General features: G+C 39.7%; 1 protein-coding gene across 1 annotated transcript; it reads right to left on the bottom strand.

The window, feature by feature from the left end:
* Positions 1-477: 477 nt before the first annotated feature.
* Positions 478-13690, bottom strand: slc25a48 (solute carrier family 25 member 48). Its single transcript, XM_061048582.1, has 7 exons — positions 13451-13690; positions 10633-10676; positions 10416-10487; positions 9374-9626; positions 6965-7252; positions 3446-3579; positions 478-1366 (listed from the first exon to the last, which is right to left on the bottom strand). The coding sequence occupies exons 1-7, from the start codon at positions 13503-13505 to the stop codon at positions 1262-1264; spliced, it is 951 nt and encodes a 316-aa protein (XP_060904565.1). The 5' UTR covers positions 13506-13690; the 3' UTR covers positions 478-1261.
* Positions 13691-14302: the final 612 nt, after the last annotated feature.

Here is a 14302-nt window from a genome sequence, read left to right as displayed (position 1 = left end):
AACCTCATGGCCCCCCACACGGCCTTCAGAGAAACACATAAACAGAGTTATTTGGTAAATCTGCAAAATCATCCATGTGTCCAATATTGTAGCATTTACTCAGCATGCATTGTTAGCACTAGCACTAAGCAATTTACAGATTTTAAAAACGGTCTCATAGGATTTATAATTCGTCCTCAGAGACAGATTGGCTGACCTGATATACTGACCTGAACTGAAATGCCTCTAATTCATTTAAGCAGCATTTACACAGCTGTGAAGTATTCCCAGCTTCAAGGGCTACACTCAATATTTTAACGAATACATTTTAACAGCAATTGCAAAACAACTTCAACCTAACTAATTCAGAATTTAGAGATGCTATGAAAACTATTTTTAGTTTATTTCAGGGCAGTCGATAAAGGCTTTCTAAAATAGTTAGATCCCGACCTGTATGTGATTTCGAAGGCCTGTATTTTTATTTTTTTTTAATTTATAAAAAGGGACATGCATCTGTTTTTTTGCTTAAATGAAAATGAAACTGTGTGTCGTGCACAGACATGTACTCAGAATGCTGCTTTCTCAGTTAATATCTTCTAACTGCGTGTCGACCCCTCTTCCTGGATGAGCTTAAATATTTTTCGGCTTTCTATATAGCAACAAATAAATAAAAGCAGAAACCAATATAACGGTTAAATTCCCATAATCCGTGTCTTAAAATGACATGTGCCTTTACGTGTGCACCACATTCAGGTACAGGTTCATAATTTTAATGTATAGCTAAATTCAGCCTTGTTTGAAAGCATGCACCTTCATAAAGCATAAATGGATAGCATTTTAAAATATTTATATATATATGTTTTGTAGAGCAGTTTGAATAAGATAACCACGACCCCGGTTTGATTCCATCCTGGGGATGAAATGATTTACAAACGTCTTTCCCGATGTCAACTATGTGAAGTATTAATACTAGATTTAAGTAGCTTAAATCACAAGGTTAGTGCAAAAAACCTGCAGCCAAGGCTCTGCCCATGAGCACATGGATGACTTTGGTCTTCCAACCCTCGTTATTCAACAGAACAACCTCTCAAAACTTCCAGTATGAGTTCAAATAGCGTTGATCCACCAATCCTTATGTGACAAGAAGGTGAATAAGTGTTCATGTTTTAAGGCTCCGGTGTGTTCGGTACAGACTAGCGTCAGATCAAATCAGCTACATCACCATCTCTCTTCTCAGAGTAAGTCTGTTGTGTTGCGTTTTTGTCTTCATGTCTCTTCGGTCCTAGAGGCTCCTGAAGAACTGCAGCGAGAGTTCATAAGTCAGGAACATGGTGGCGCTCATGGGAAAGCCTCGGATGGCGTTGACCGATGCTCCACGGAAGAAAACCTGCAGAAGAGACGACATGTTTTAGGCAAATGAGGGAAAACGTGACTATAGGCCTTTTCATAATAAAAGCTCCACTGTGATCACGCCTTAAGAAAGTCATATTGATTCTGCAACGGCGTAATATTGGTGTTCCAGTCTGTGGATTCCCAGTGTTTTACGGCGTTGCGCATGAGAACACAGCACAGTGGGGGGGGGGGGGGCGCGCGCGCGCGCACACACACACGCGCACACACACACACACACACACACACACACACACACACACACACACACACAGACATAGAGCTGCTCTCCCCTGCTGGCTTTGTGTCCCGTCTGGTCTCTACAAGGTCTGTGCAGCTTCACAACACAGTGCAGGCACACGACAGAGTGTCAGTTTTGGGGGACACTGTCCTGTAATAACCACCTCATTGATTTGTGGCCTTCAGGTGCACATCAGCAGTCTAGTTCACTTCTCACGAGCACCAATGACCTTCTCTTATCGATCACACGGACCGTTGTGTTTACTGAACCGGTCCCTGTTGGAAGTCTGCACAGTTTGCCCACATTTTGTAACATCGGATGTTACGGACAGTATGAAGCCCTGGCACTTGAACGCAGCGTCTGGCAGCAGATGTGGTGTTGATTTCATGGCCAATCATTTTGAAACTCTTCACCTAATGTGACCCCCAGTGACTTTTTTTAATTCATTAAAATTAAATGTTAGTTGTAGTTTTATTGAAGTCTTTACAGCTGCATCTCTTAAATATTTCAAAAAAACATTTATACATTTTGGATTACAGCTGCATGATTTGTGTATTTCATAATAATGTCACCTATATTTTATGTTTTTGAGGACAGTCTGCATCCCTGTTTTCTAATAAATAATGCTATTTTTTTTATTAAGATTCAAATCAACCTGATGATCAGTAACTCTCTGATCAGCCGTAGTCTGCAGTTTTTTTTTTAAGCGCATGTGTGAGTGTGATGTCCGGCCACAGACTCCAGTTCCGAGAAAGCAGCTTGACTCTTGGGTAACACTGTTTTCTAGTGTTTCATGTACAAATGACCAAACCATCTGTTTCATTTACAGTGACTAGTACAGGAAGCCTGGCTGGATGATGTGTATTCAAGACTATAAAAGATGAATTGTATCAAGATTATCAACTGAATTTAACATGTGTTTTAGACTTTATAAGATGTTCTTATAAGTTTGAAGGTGGATTGGGTCAGGGGTTTCCAAACTTTTCAACCAGCGACCCCCAAAATAACGGTGCTTACAACTGGAGAGTCCCATTGTCCCTGGAGGTGGTTAAAACATTGAATGTTGTGCACAGCCGGGCACACTATCCAAATGGTGACATTAGAACAGCACAAAATAAAAACAACAGCTCAAACAGAAACGCTAAAAGCAGAACACACGTCATCTCTTGAACTATGTTTCTGTTTGTATTTTCACAATAATGGATAAGATATGCTATTTTACATTTTTTACATGTGTTTGGAAGGAATCTCACCCCCCTCTGAGTGTCTCGCAACCCACTGAAAAAGAACAAACCAGATAAAGATTTACGTTATTTCTGACCTGTTACAACCTCACCCAAGTGCACAGGAAGTGGGGGAGCTGAGGTGCAGTGCAGCACCCCCTATATTTCAAATTTGTTTTTTTCTCAGGCCCGAGCACCGACGTCGGAGTGAGGACCATATTGGAGTGCAAGGAATTGCTTTCTTTCTTTTTCTATCAGTCATATTTTTGGCGGGGCCTGAACATGCCCCAAAACTCTCCACATTTGGCATGCACATCAGGTCTGGCAAAAAAAATGTGATACTTTGGTTATTTTGCAGATGACTTTTGTGAAATGGCTCAAAAGTGCCTCCCTTTAAATTTTCAAGAGAAGCAATGGTGCCTCATACAAAATTCTAAAAAGTCAGCCCCCGCAGCACATTAAAACAAAAGCCTTTTTAGAGTTCACGTTTGTTTCAGACCCATCAGACATAAAATATTTTACTTAGCTTCTTTAACAAGGCCTTAGGCTGCTCGACTGCTTATACATAATTACTGCTGCAATTTTCCTAAAGGACTGTGAAGTAAGCGCTCACCTGTGCTCCCTCTGTTTTGTAGCTTTGCATGATGCAGTGCAAGATTCCCTTGTACTTCCTCTGCAGCTGAGCATCAGCCTGCATCCGACTCTTCACCACATCGGCCGGCGTGGCCGTGACCCAGGAAATAGACCCTGAAGAAGACAAAAACAACAATTAGGTCCTTCAAAAACATGAAAAAGATGGCTCCAAAAACTCTCAGTGTTGTGAGTTAAGTCTCCAGCCACAAAACTATGTTGCATTCAACATCATTCAGATTACAAATGACGCTAAATGTCTAGCACACAAATAGCCAAATCACTTTTGTTACACAGAGAAAGTTTTGACTTTCAATGGATGGCGTCAGGTACAATTACAAGTTCAGATAAACCCGCTCCAAACTCCACATCTTAGACAGTCTTTCCTCACAGAGACCAAAACTAGTGATGCATTCAGGTGCTTCTCATAAAACCTGTTAGGTTATTTATTCATTCAGACAGCTGACCAAGAGGAAAAATAATCAACCTAAAGTAGAAACAACTCAAGGAAACTGTTCAACTGCATTAAAGGCTTAAAAGAGTGGCATGTTGACCAGGCCCCGGTTTGTTCACAAAATAATGTGTAAAAAAAATATTGTATTTATTATTTGCTCTGACAACATCTTCCAAATGACAAATGTATTAATCAGTAATCCTGCAATAAAAACACCAACATTTATTGATTATCTGACAAAAAAAGTCAAACCAATCATATCATCAAGTTTGAAGTTTGTCTCGAATCACAACAGCTGCAAATATCCATACACAGTTTGTATCTGACACAGTTGGAGCTCCAAAATCTGCAGAGCTGCTGGTTCTCATTCAGGATTTTTCCCTGCTGAGGTCCACATTCCTTCCTGCTGCGGGCCAAACATCCAAACCTGACAGTTTTATAGCAAACAGCTGATTTCAGCTTCACACGTGCTGACACAGTCACATGTTTGTAGCGGGCCAGCTTGCATCTAGAAGCGAGTCTGCTCGGACCTCAGAGACCCCACAATTCCCAAATTAGAGTTAAACACTACATTCTGTGTTACCCCTACGCACGCTGCACACACTGCTCATGCTCACTCAGGCCGAACCGTGTGATTGGCTGTAAGTTTACACACCCCATCCTGCTCAAAAAAGTCCCAAGTAAGGGTTTTTTTCTTATGAAAACTTTCGGCGAATACAATGCCAGATTTTTTTCTGATCTGGAGCTGTAATGTTTTTAATGTAAGACGAATAGATTTGCATCATGATTTCCTACACTTAACTGGCACACTTACAAATCTCTTAAGGGTCAAATGAGATTACATCCCACCTTTATGGCTCAAATCAGCAATATAAAGTGTTTGACAGGGCAGTAAAACAACTGATATGCTCCATGAAAAACAGCAATAAAAGGTCTGACACAGAATCCCCTCAGACTGCTGACAGACCTGATACAATTAGATCTGGGATGTAATTTAAACAGAAAAAAGGTCTGTAGCTGCACAGAAAACATCTCAAAAATGCAGATTGGGACAGTTCAGGTGCCAGGTGTTTTAAGTCACACTCTCAGTCAAATCAGTTTGATGCTTTCGACGTTCCTTCTCTCCGATCAAGTTAAAATAATTTTGAGCCCTCATCAATCTGCCAAACACGAGTCCAAATTGAATACTTCCCTTTTCTAAGAGCAATACAGCTGCACAGACACAGTGAGCACACCAGGCACACTTACAAATTTAGAAGCAATTCAAGTACATGCTTTAAAATTGCAGCTCTAAAATGCATTAGAACAAAAGAGAAATGACGACATCTGTAGCCTAGCGTTGCTTCATTGTTAATCACAGCAGAGTTCAATCAGATAAAAAGCCTTGAGGAACCCCAGAATCAATCTTAGGATTGGATTAGGAAATATATCCTTCCTTAACCACATATACTATACAGTATGAGAAGAAGAATATTTATAAGAGAAGAGTAAAAGAAGAAGTTGTAGTTATATATTTATCCTTATTTGGTAATTCCATTAAATTAGTCGAAAGGCCTCCTTTTGAGCCGATAATTAAGACTTCACGAATATTTTTGCCTGACGCTCATTTAAAACACATTTTTTTAAAACTGGACTACCTCTTTCCTTACTCTCTATTTGTAAGGGTGACCATATGTCATCATCTGTCTATATATCAATCAATGTGGTTTCCAAGGCTGTTGATGTTAAAAAACACCACTAATGCAATACTAGTCAAAGTTCAATACTGATTTGTCTGCACATGTGTCAAACAATCTCGTTGTTGCGGCTGTTGCTTAACTAGGCCTAGCTTATCATGCTAACAGGACCTGTGGCTAACTACTGGTAGGCTAGTCATGATGCAGGCAATGCAGACATACAGAGCCATATTTACAAACGGTGGGTACAGGCTCGTGGTAGAACTGTTGAGATCTTCAGTAAGCAAACGCCGCTAACAACCACATTAAACGCGCTGTTCAGGAGAATGTGTTCCAATTTGGAGGTCTGAAAATATGGCCACCCTACACTGCACATAGATGCAAAGAGGTATTTTTCATTGTGGTTTCAAAAATGAAATCTGTATTGCAATATCATTCAGTGGAGCGTACAGTAGTTGGTAATCAGGTGTAACCCACAGAAAGAGGATCATCTGAACCTGAGCCTAAAATAAATCTGACCACGTTCTTTGCCCTGATTTGGTCAACTTCCAGCCAACTCATGAGGTTCTATAGTCTCCATGTGTTTGACTCCACTGTCTTCTTTAACTAGTCTCAAATCAATGTGTCCAACATGAGTGACTGCAAAACTTTAGATAAACTAGCAGCACAAAAATCCCACAGCAAAACTTGCAGAACTTAATAAAAAGAGATACTGCAGTTATGTTTGTCTCTTCCAACAATGGAAAATGAAATAAATTCTGTGGAAAATGCTCTCCCTCCTGTCAGGAAGGGGGAGTGGAATTTGGTAGACACGTGTTGAAATTCAAACACAGCTGTCCACTGGCCAAAAAAACGTCTAACTGAGAAAAAGGAGTGCAGGGCTTTGCATTCGTTCTCACTTACTCAATGCTGATTGATCAGCTCTGTTTCACAATCCAGCTTGACTTTATCTAAAGCTCTCCTCTGGACATCTAGCTGTAATCACTTTTGGTGAAACGATCACGCTGCAGGGAGCTAAAATCCTTGGTCATTTGCAGCTTCAACATCTGTTTAAAAGCTTTGAACAACTGTGCTGTGAAACTTGGTTACCGGGTCACTTTGAAACTAGACAAAAACTGAATCAAACAGGGACTGTAACCACCAATTACAATGTTGGGTTGAGATAAATATAATGCATGAACTGAAATAATCAGCAGAAATACACGATTGTAGTGTGCAAAACTGCAAAAAGGAAGAGTCGCTGAGGCAAAAAAAGGAGATTAATACATTTTGGTGTTCTAATGGGCCATTTCTTTAACACATTCTGGGGTTTAAAGAACATCCTGAATGTTACACTCATGTTAAAATGTTTGACATTGAGTGTTATATTTACCTGCTAGTCCTCCAGCCAGCCAGATGGAACAGGGATGCGGGCTGGACGTGGCGTCCGGCCTGAGCAGGTCACAGAAGACGGTGTAAGGGATGAAGTAGAGCATGTATCCAGGGACGTCCCTGAGGATCATGGCCCCTGCCCCCCTGTACAGACCCTGCAGGCCCTCCGTTTGCAGGATGCTGCTGATGCAGTGGATGGGGCCTCGGTAGAGTCTCTGACTGGGGATGTCGACTGAGCGCATGGGGATGTTGGTGCCGTTTGATACGTTACCGGCAAGGTGCAAGTTTTCTGTGAGGAAGTGATTGGATGTGAGTGGTAGCTCATTCAGTGTTGAGTTGTGCTTTTGATTACGAAAAACTTACAATTAAGGACTACCTTTCCCAGCTCAGAGATGTGAATTCCAATATTTCCAAACCTCTAGCATATAGATGCATATATAGTGTATTGGGGTTAGGTTTAGTTATTAGAGTATACTGAAATTAAAGGTGAAACTCTGGCCTCTCTTTTAACACGTTAGGTCTCTTTTATAATAAAGCAAAACGGCGTAAAGTTTCATTGGGGAAGCATTTGAAATAAATGTGAGTCACCACCTGACAGCAGGTGTGAAGCGTGTGAACTCAGAAGCCACTGTTGACATAGAAGAAAAGGTAATAAATGTTTCACGTGCCATTTCATCCAGTGATTAAACTGCTCTGACCTCAGTTTTATTGGTTTATTGGTCGTATGGAAAGATACAGGCCAGAAAAACACAGCTTCCTTTAAAATATAATCCTCAAGTGTCAGATACGCTTCCCTGTGGGGAATGAGTAGTGCTTGTAGATTCCTGTTTTGCGAGAATACAGTCAAACTGTTGTACATTACATTTTACCCAAATGTCACCAAGCAAGGGAACTGTAACAGGATGAATGTTGACTGTGGTGGTTCAACATGGAAGTAGGTGAAATTAAACTATTTTGTTAGCCATGTCAACCATTTTTATCTTCCAATTTCAACTTTTTTTTATAACTAGCAGTGGTCCAAGTTCCTATGCTATTGCCTTGACAGGAGAAGTGCCTAATCCCCTACGATTGGAAGCTTGACCATTCAAGAAATAAAAAAAATAAAAAGCTTAATTAGTAATTAGGGAAAATAAAGGCGTAGAATATAGAAATTACATTAAAAAAATTAAATAAATAAAGTTATACAGAAAAATGTATGTTTTGCATACACAGCATATGTATAAAACATACACAAAAAAAGCTATTTTTTTTCTCATATTTTGTTGTTGGCCTTATTCATTTATTATCTTCCTCTGTTAATGGCACTCCCATTGCGCCATAATTACAACATCATTATCAAGTAGGCTACTTCTTTAACACTTAAACTCCTTTTCACTGCTTCCTTTTGACCTTCCTCTTCTGTTTCATCTCAAGAAGAGTTTTGTTTTTTTAACCTTAAAATATTAAAATCAGAAACATTTTCTTTTTTCAAAGTGGAAATAAGGCACTGGTTTAGTCCAGCGGTTAGAGCGTGTGGCCCATGTACGGAGGCTACAGTCCTCATGGTGGTCCTGGGTCCAATCCAACCCTCAACATTTTGCCACATGTCACCCCAACACTCTTTTCTCCTAACATTTCCTGTCTCTCTTCACTTTCCTATCAAATAAAGGAAGATTGGCCCCAACAAATAAAAAAGTGGAGTATGCTGCACGGGTGGTTGTTTTCGTTTTCTCTTTGAAACTGTTGCTCAGTGGGTAACAATGGTGCACAGACGGATGATACCGCTGACTTTTAACTGCTACATTTTTACATAGCAGAAGATGAGTGTTTGATACTTCAGTGATAGTATTTTACATGGAGTTTAATTTTTTTTTAGTCAGAATGAGCAACCTTCAGTGCTGCAACTTTGAAGAAATGTCAGGGACAATGCATTCATTCTTGTCTTCTGTCTTCACTAAAGGGGTGGGAGCATCACAGTGATACTTGGCTTCATGGCGACCATGAATCATTACTAGATGACTGAAAATGACAGGAAATGTCATTGGCAAACTGATGATGATAGGAAATGACCCAACATGTATGTTCACCCCCCCTCCCCCAAAGGGTACCAACATTATCTTGAGACTCTCTCTTTAATTGTTATTGTCCTTAAATGATTATTATTTGATTGTTGATCTTATTGTCATTTTGTGAAGTACTTTGGGACCTTGCTATGTGAAAGGTACTGTACCAAAATATGTACTTAATTCATGTAAGTAAGCAGAGAATTTGTGTATTTTATGTTTTCTTCTTTAAACTGTAAAATAACAAAACTGGGGAAAATAAGCATATAGGAAAAGGTTTAAAAGACAAACAGAACACATTGCATCGTTGTTCTTTTTTGTACTTCCTAAAGAAAAAAATATCCCATAGAAAAACAAGGTAACCCTACCTGCCATAACATTCTGCGTCTGCATCTGTAGTCTGATCTTGACCAGATCGACGGGGGCTCCGAGTCCCACCGACATCAGTCCAGTCAGCATGCTGGCCACCGTCAGGTCCAGCATACCGCAGGGATGCAGCTCATTGCCGTAGCGATACTTGCTTATAAGTCTCTGTGTGTTACTGAAGAAGCCAAACACCACTGAGTTGTAGACAGTGATGCTGGCCAATGGGAAAGACATGCCCTTAAAGAACCCCGTGACCTGAAAACACAAAGACAGGAAGTGATTAATGACTCACAAAAAACAACAACGACGACATTTCTGAAGGCAAAAACCTGCAGAACTAAAAAACAAAGAGACACTGCATTCATTTCGGTCTGTTCCAACAATGCAGTGGTAGAAAAAAGGAGGGGAAGTGGCTGCAAAATATTTGAAAATGCTCTCCCTCCTGGCAAGATGGGGGAGTGGAATTTGGGAGACACATGTTGAAATTCAAAAACAGCTGTCCACTGGCTAAATAAAGGAATAATCTGACTGCAGAGAAAAAAGGAGTGCAGGGCTGAAAGTGACACATGTTTGGAGCATTTCGGACCTGGGTTCAGATTTGGTTTTAATTTTCAGCAAAAGTTCAATACTCGATTAAAGTGGTATAATACTTTTCTCTCAATCTTTGATTCCTGTATCTCAAAACTGTCAAATGAAAGGGGTACATTTGGCTTTTTAGTCCAAAAAACCTGAAGCTTAAGTGTATTATCTGCAGACTGCTGAGTACTTTGTTGATCATCTTTATCATGAGAGCAGTGTCCAAATAGAAAAGATCAATTTAGATACAAGCATGAAAACCAGGATAAATGGGCTGCCATGTCAGCAGTCTGTGAATTTTGCCGTCTCAGATCTGAAGGGTTTTAAAAAAAACGTTTATACCAGTCTAGCTCTCGTACAACTTATTGATGTGATGCGAACATCTTATATAAGTCACGCTGTTTTTAAACATTAGTGGATGCAGACTAGGATGCGAGCGTTGAGGGTTGTAGAAGTTTGCATGTTTACCGTTTCCTTCCTGTAGATGGTGAGGACACAGTGGAGTGAGTTCTTGTAACCTTTTCCCGCCTGCAGCCGCGTCTGGAGACGAGAAACCAACGAAATGTAAACCATCACATAATGAAGAAAAAGAAAAAGAAAAAGAAAGCTGATGTTGTTTGCCCCTTTTTTGAGAAGTGTGGGAAGAGTGTGGAAAAGTTACAAGAGAGAGAAAGATCTGAAATACCTTCACAGTGTCCAGCGGATGGCCCACGACCACACTGGAGGCTCCTGCAGACAAAAGAGAAACAAAATGAGGGCACAGATTACCGGGGGGGAACAAGGAGATAAATCAATCTGAGAACAGTTTTTTTTTTAGTAAAAAGGAGCTCAGCTAGAACTGAGTTGAAAGAGGACAGGGAATTTGTCATAAAAAGGAACATATTGAGGACACTTTTTATGCCTTTGATAGATTTTTAAACGCACTGAAACCAACAATAAACCAAAAACTGAAGTGAAGGATGAACCGCATTAAAAGTTCTGCCAAGGAAAGTTTTAATCATTGTTTTATGGGTGTGGTGCACTAAATGCCCTTAAAAACTCAAGAGTAATTGAAACAATGGTACTAAAACATTGTAGTGAGCTGAAAAAAAAACAGTGTTTGGATTCTTCTCTAATCATTTCAAACTGGTGCCTTAAAGGCTGAATTCAGGTTTTTTTTGCATCCTGGGCTCTTTTTCTTTGCTTTTTGTTCTTATCTGGGGGTCTATGTCACTTAGACATTACATTTTTGAGTTTCTGCATTACTACTGTGACAAAGTCTTCCGTGTTAATCAGGTGTTCCTGATCAAGGAACATCCATTTAAAGTTTTTGTTTTTGTCCCTGACAGCTGCCGATTGTTATTCTAAGTTCCCGGATCATTATGGAAAGGATATAAAACTTTGAATTGAAGATATGATAACAAAAATATTCTTGGATCTGAACAATGTGAATCACAAAAGTCACATAATAACACATTGAAGGCAAAGTAAAGGCTGCATTACATTCCACAAAGTGTTCACTCTGCAACAAACTCATAATCAGTGGCAAAAGAAAAGCACTTTGGGTGGATGTACTTTGATTTGGATACATTGCAGCCATTACAGTTTGCTCTGCTGCTGCTGATTGAAGCATGCTATGGGAGACATTTCAAGGCTTCTTGTAGTTTTTTTTAGACACCATTCATTTAAATATAACAAATAAGACCAAGACTAAAAAACACTCAACACTTGTTCTAGTCATTTCCAGGACATGTACTATATAGCAAGCAAACTGTCCTAACATGGTGTCTGTGTAGGTTCTCAGTCACTCAGGTCAAGGTAAACTCAAATCCTGATCTAAAGGCAACTGGACGGGTTAAAGATGTTCCACCTCTCCTCCAAAAGACTTCTTCACTTCTAAACTATGTGTCGGACGCAGCTAGAAGATTAAGCCCATAATGATCAAGGATGACTCATATCAGAGTCGTCAGCTGAGTCTTTAACCTCGTTTAGCCTTGAATCATTACCACCCCCAGATGCTGTGCAGGTTTTTGGAGTCACATGTTCCAAAGTGGGACTGGGGCTTCAGTTGTTATGGGACAGAATTCAAAACAACATTGGAGGTTGGGGCTCTGCAGCAAAAAAGAAAAGGAGCTTTTGTGCCCCTATTAACGCCCCTGTACCCACTGCTCTCTTTGTATTGTTTGTGGGCCACTTCATGCCAAAATACCAGACACACACTATACATGGTAACACATGGCAGCACAAGGTCTATAGCATTCTGTCCAGAAACACAATTAATGACCATCCGCACCCGGGTTCTCTGTCAATTAGACTTTGGTGATTTGATAGACCGTGTATAAGAATTAAGACGTCTATTAAAGTAGTAGAAGTAATTCATTATAAAACAAAACTGCAATCAAAATACAAAACATAGTTATGATTAGGCATCAATTCTGCACTTGTTCTGACTTTGTTTTATCTTTTTCCCTTTTTGAAGTTAGATTTTTTTTACAGATTGTTATGATAAATATTTCTATGTTATAAGTTTGCAACTTCCACTACAAATCATCATCATTGTATACCTAACATAGACATTTTTTTTTTACTTTATAGATTTGTCTGGGTTTAAAGTGACAAAAGTGACTTTGAAGAGGAAATTTAAGACACATCTTTGTAAACAGGATTTTTGATTTGGATTGAAATAAGAGTTGAAAGCCGATTTAAATCATTTCAGCCAAGATATATTTATTTTATGTCTTGCAAAACGGGGTCAACATTTGTTTTTTTTGTTCATTTTCACTATTGTTGTTCATGTTTAAATGAAAAGTGTCATTTGAATAAACAGAGTTAAGATTTGTCCTTTTCTTTTTGGTCTTTTAAATCATTATTTTTTCAAACATCGAACAAGCACATGCAACTTTTGTAACCTGTCCTTTTTAAATCACAGCTCTTATTATTTTTCTTTGTGTACATACTTTTAAAACAAACAAAACAACACATGATGGGAAGAATGAGGGGAACCAAAAAAAAAAAGGTTGCAACAGTAGCGCCTCTAGCGGCCGGTGCATGTCACAGCAGCATTCCATATTTTTGTGTAGATTAAAAAACTTCTACTTCTGCAGCCTCCGCCTCTGTAAGAGCATGCACAGAGGCGATAATGGAGAAGCACAGCTTTATCTCTTTTCAGTGGAAAAACACAAGCGGAGAGGGTGTTGAGCTTTCAGTGTGGGAAAGAAAAGAGGGAGGGGGGGTACATTTCTCTGCAGACCCTCCATTGTTTACATTTGCTGTGGATGCATGAGGAGGCTGCAGCATTTGTTGTCCCTGTAAAGCGGTGCCATTGCATAAAAAAAACAGATTTTCCAGTTTCTTGTTGGGGGGGCATTTGGCTCCCGCTTTCATACAAACGGATTTGCAGAAAATATTGAGAGAATTGACCCCCCCTCCCCCAACAAACCACCATACTGACCCACTGAAAGCTGGGCTGAAAGGAGCCCCTTACTAAACAAAAGGCAAGAGAAACAACACTTTCTATCACTCACCTCCGATCCATCCTGCGAGAAAGTCATCCAAAAAAAAGCTCTTAGAGTTCTGCATCTTCAACCAAGAGCCCCAATCTTCAGCCTGCTTCTTCTCATCAGTGGCAAAAAACACAAAATAATTGAAAATGTCCGCAGAAGAAGCGAAGAAGAAGAAAACAACCCACGCTCAGGTTTCTTTATTGATTGTGTAGTGGTTAGACTTCTTAGGAGAGAATAAGATCGTCAGGAGTGTGTTGCTTTGATAAGAAAAGCTACTCACAGCAGGTTGCAATAAACAGCCAATCGGATCAACGATTGAATTTGCAGGACAGCTCTCTTGGCCAATCAGGTGCGAGCTCCACAAAAGCCACACAGCCTATAGATAGAGGCTCATGGAAATGAGCCATGAGGAGGAAAGCAGAGCAGAAAAACACAAGAAACTGTAAACGAGCAGGTCTCACAGACCGACCTTTAAGTTGATGATAAACACAATAAAGATAATGAATGATATTAGCAAACAGTTTGCAGGCCAAAGCCATGACAAAAGATGTTACTGAAAGGAGATAAGACTGAAAAAACAGATTTTTGTTTATGCAACGTTTCTTCAAACAATGTTTTTCCAATTTTGCACAAAGTTAACATTTTCAAGCTCAATCCTACAAAACTAAACACTTTGTCATCCCCAGGTCATCAAATACAAAGTGTGAAACAAAAATGTATGTACATTTATTTCAAAAAGCCTCATCTTATCAGGATACACATGCAACAGAACACTTACTGGAATCTGTGTCGCTCAAGGGCAACTGTGTCATGCCAACAATACTGACAATGAACTATACAAGGTCATGATAAGTATAATGTAAGTTTTGCGTG

The sequence above is a fragment of the Labrus mixtus genome, chromosome 10 (genome assembly GCF_963584025.1).
Source record: "Labrus mixtus chromosome 10, fLabMix1.1, whole genome shotgun sequence".
Taxonomy (NCBI): domain Eukaryota; kingdom Metazoa; phylum Chordata; class Actinopteri; order Labriformes; family Labridae; genus Labrus; species Labrus mixtus.
This window is presented reverse-complemented; position numbering and strand designations above follow the sequence as displayed.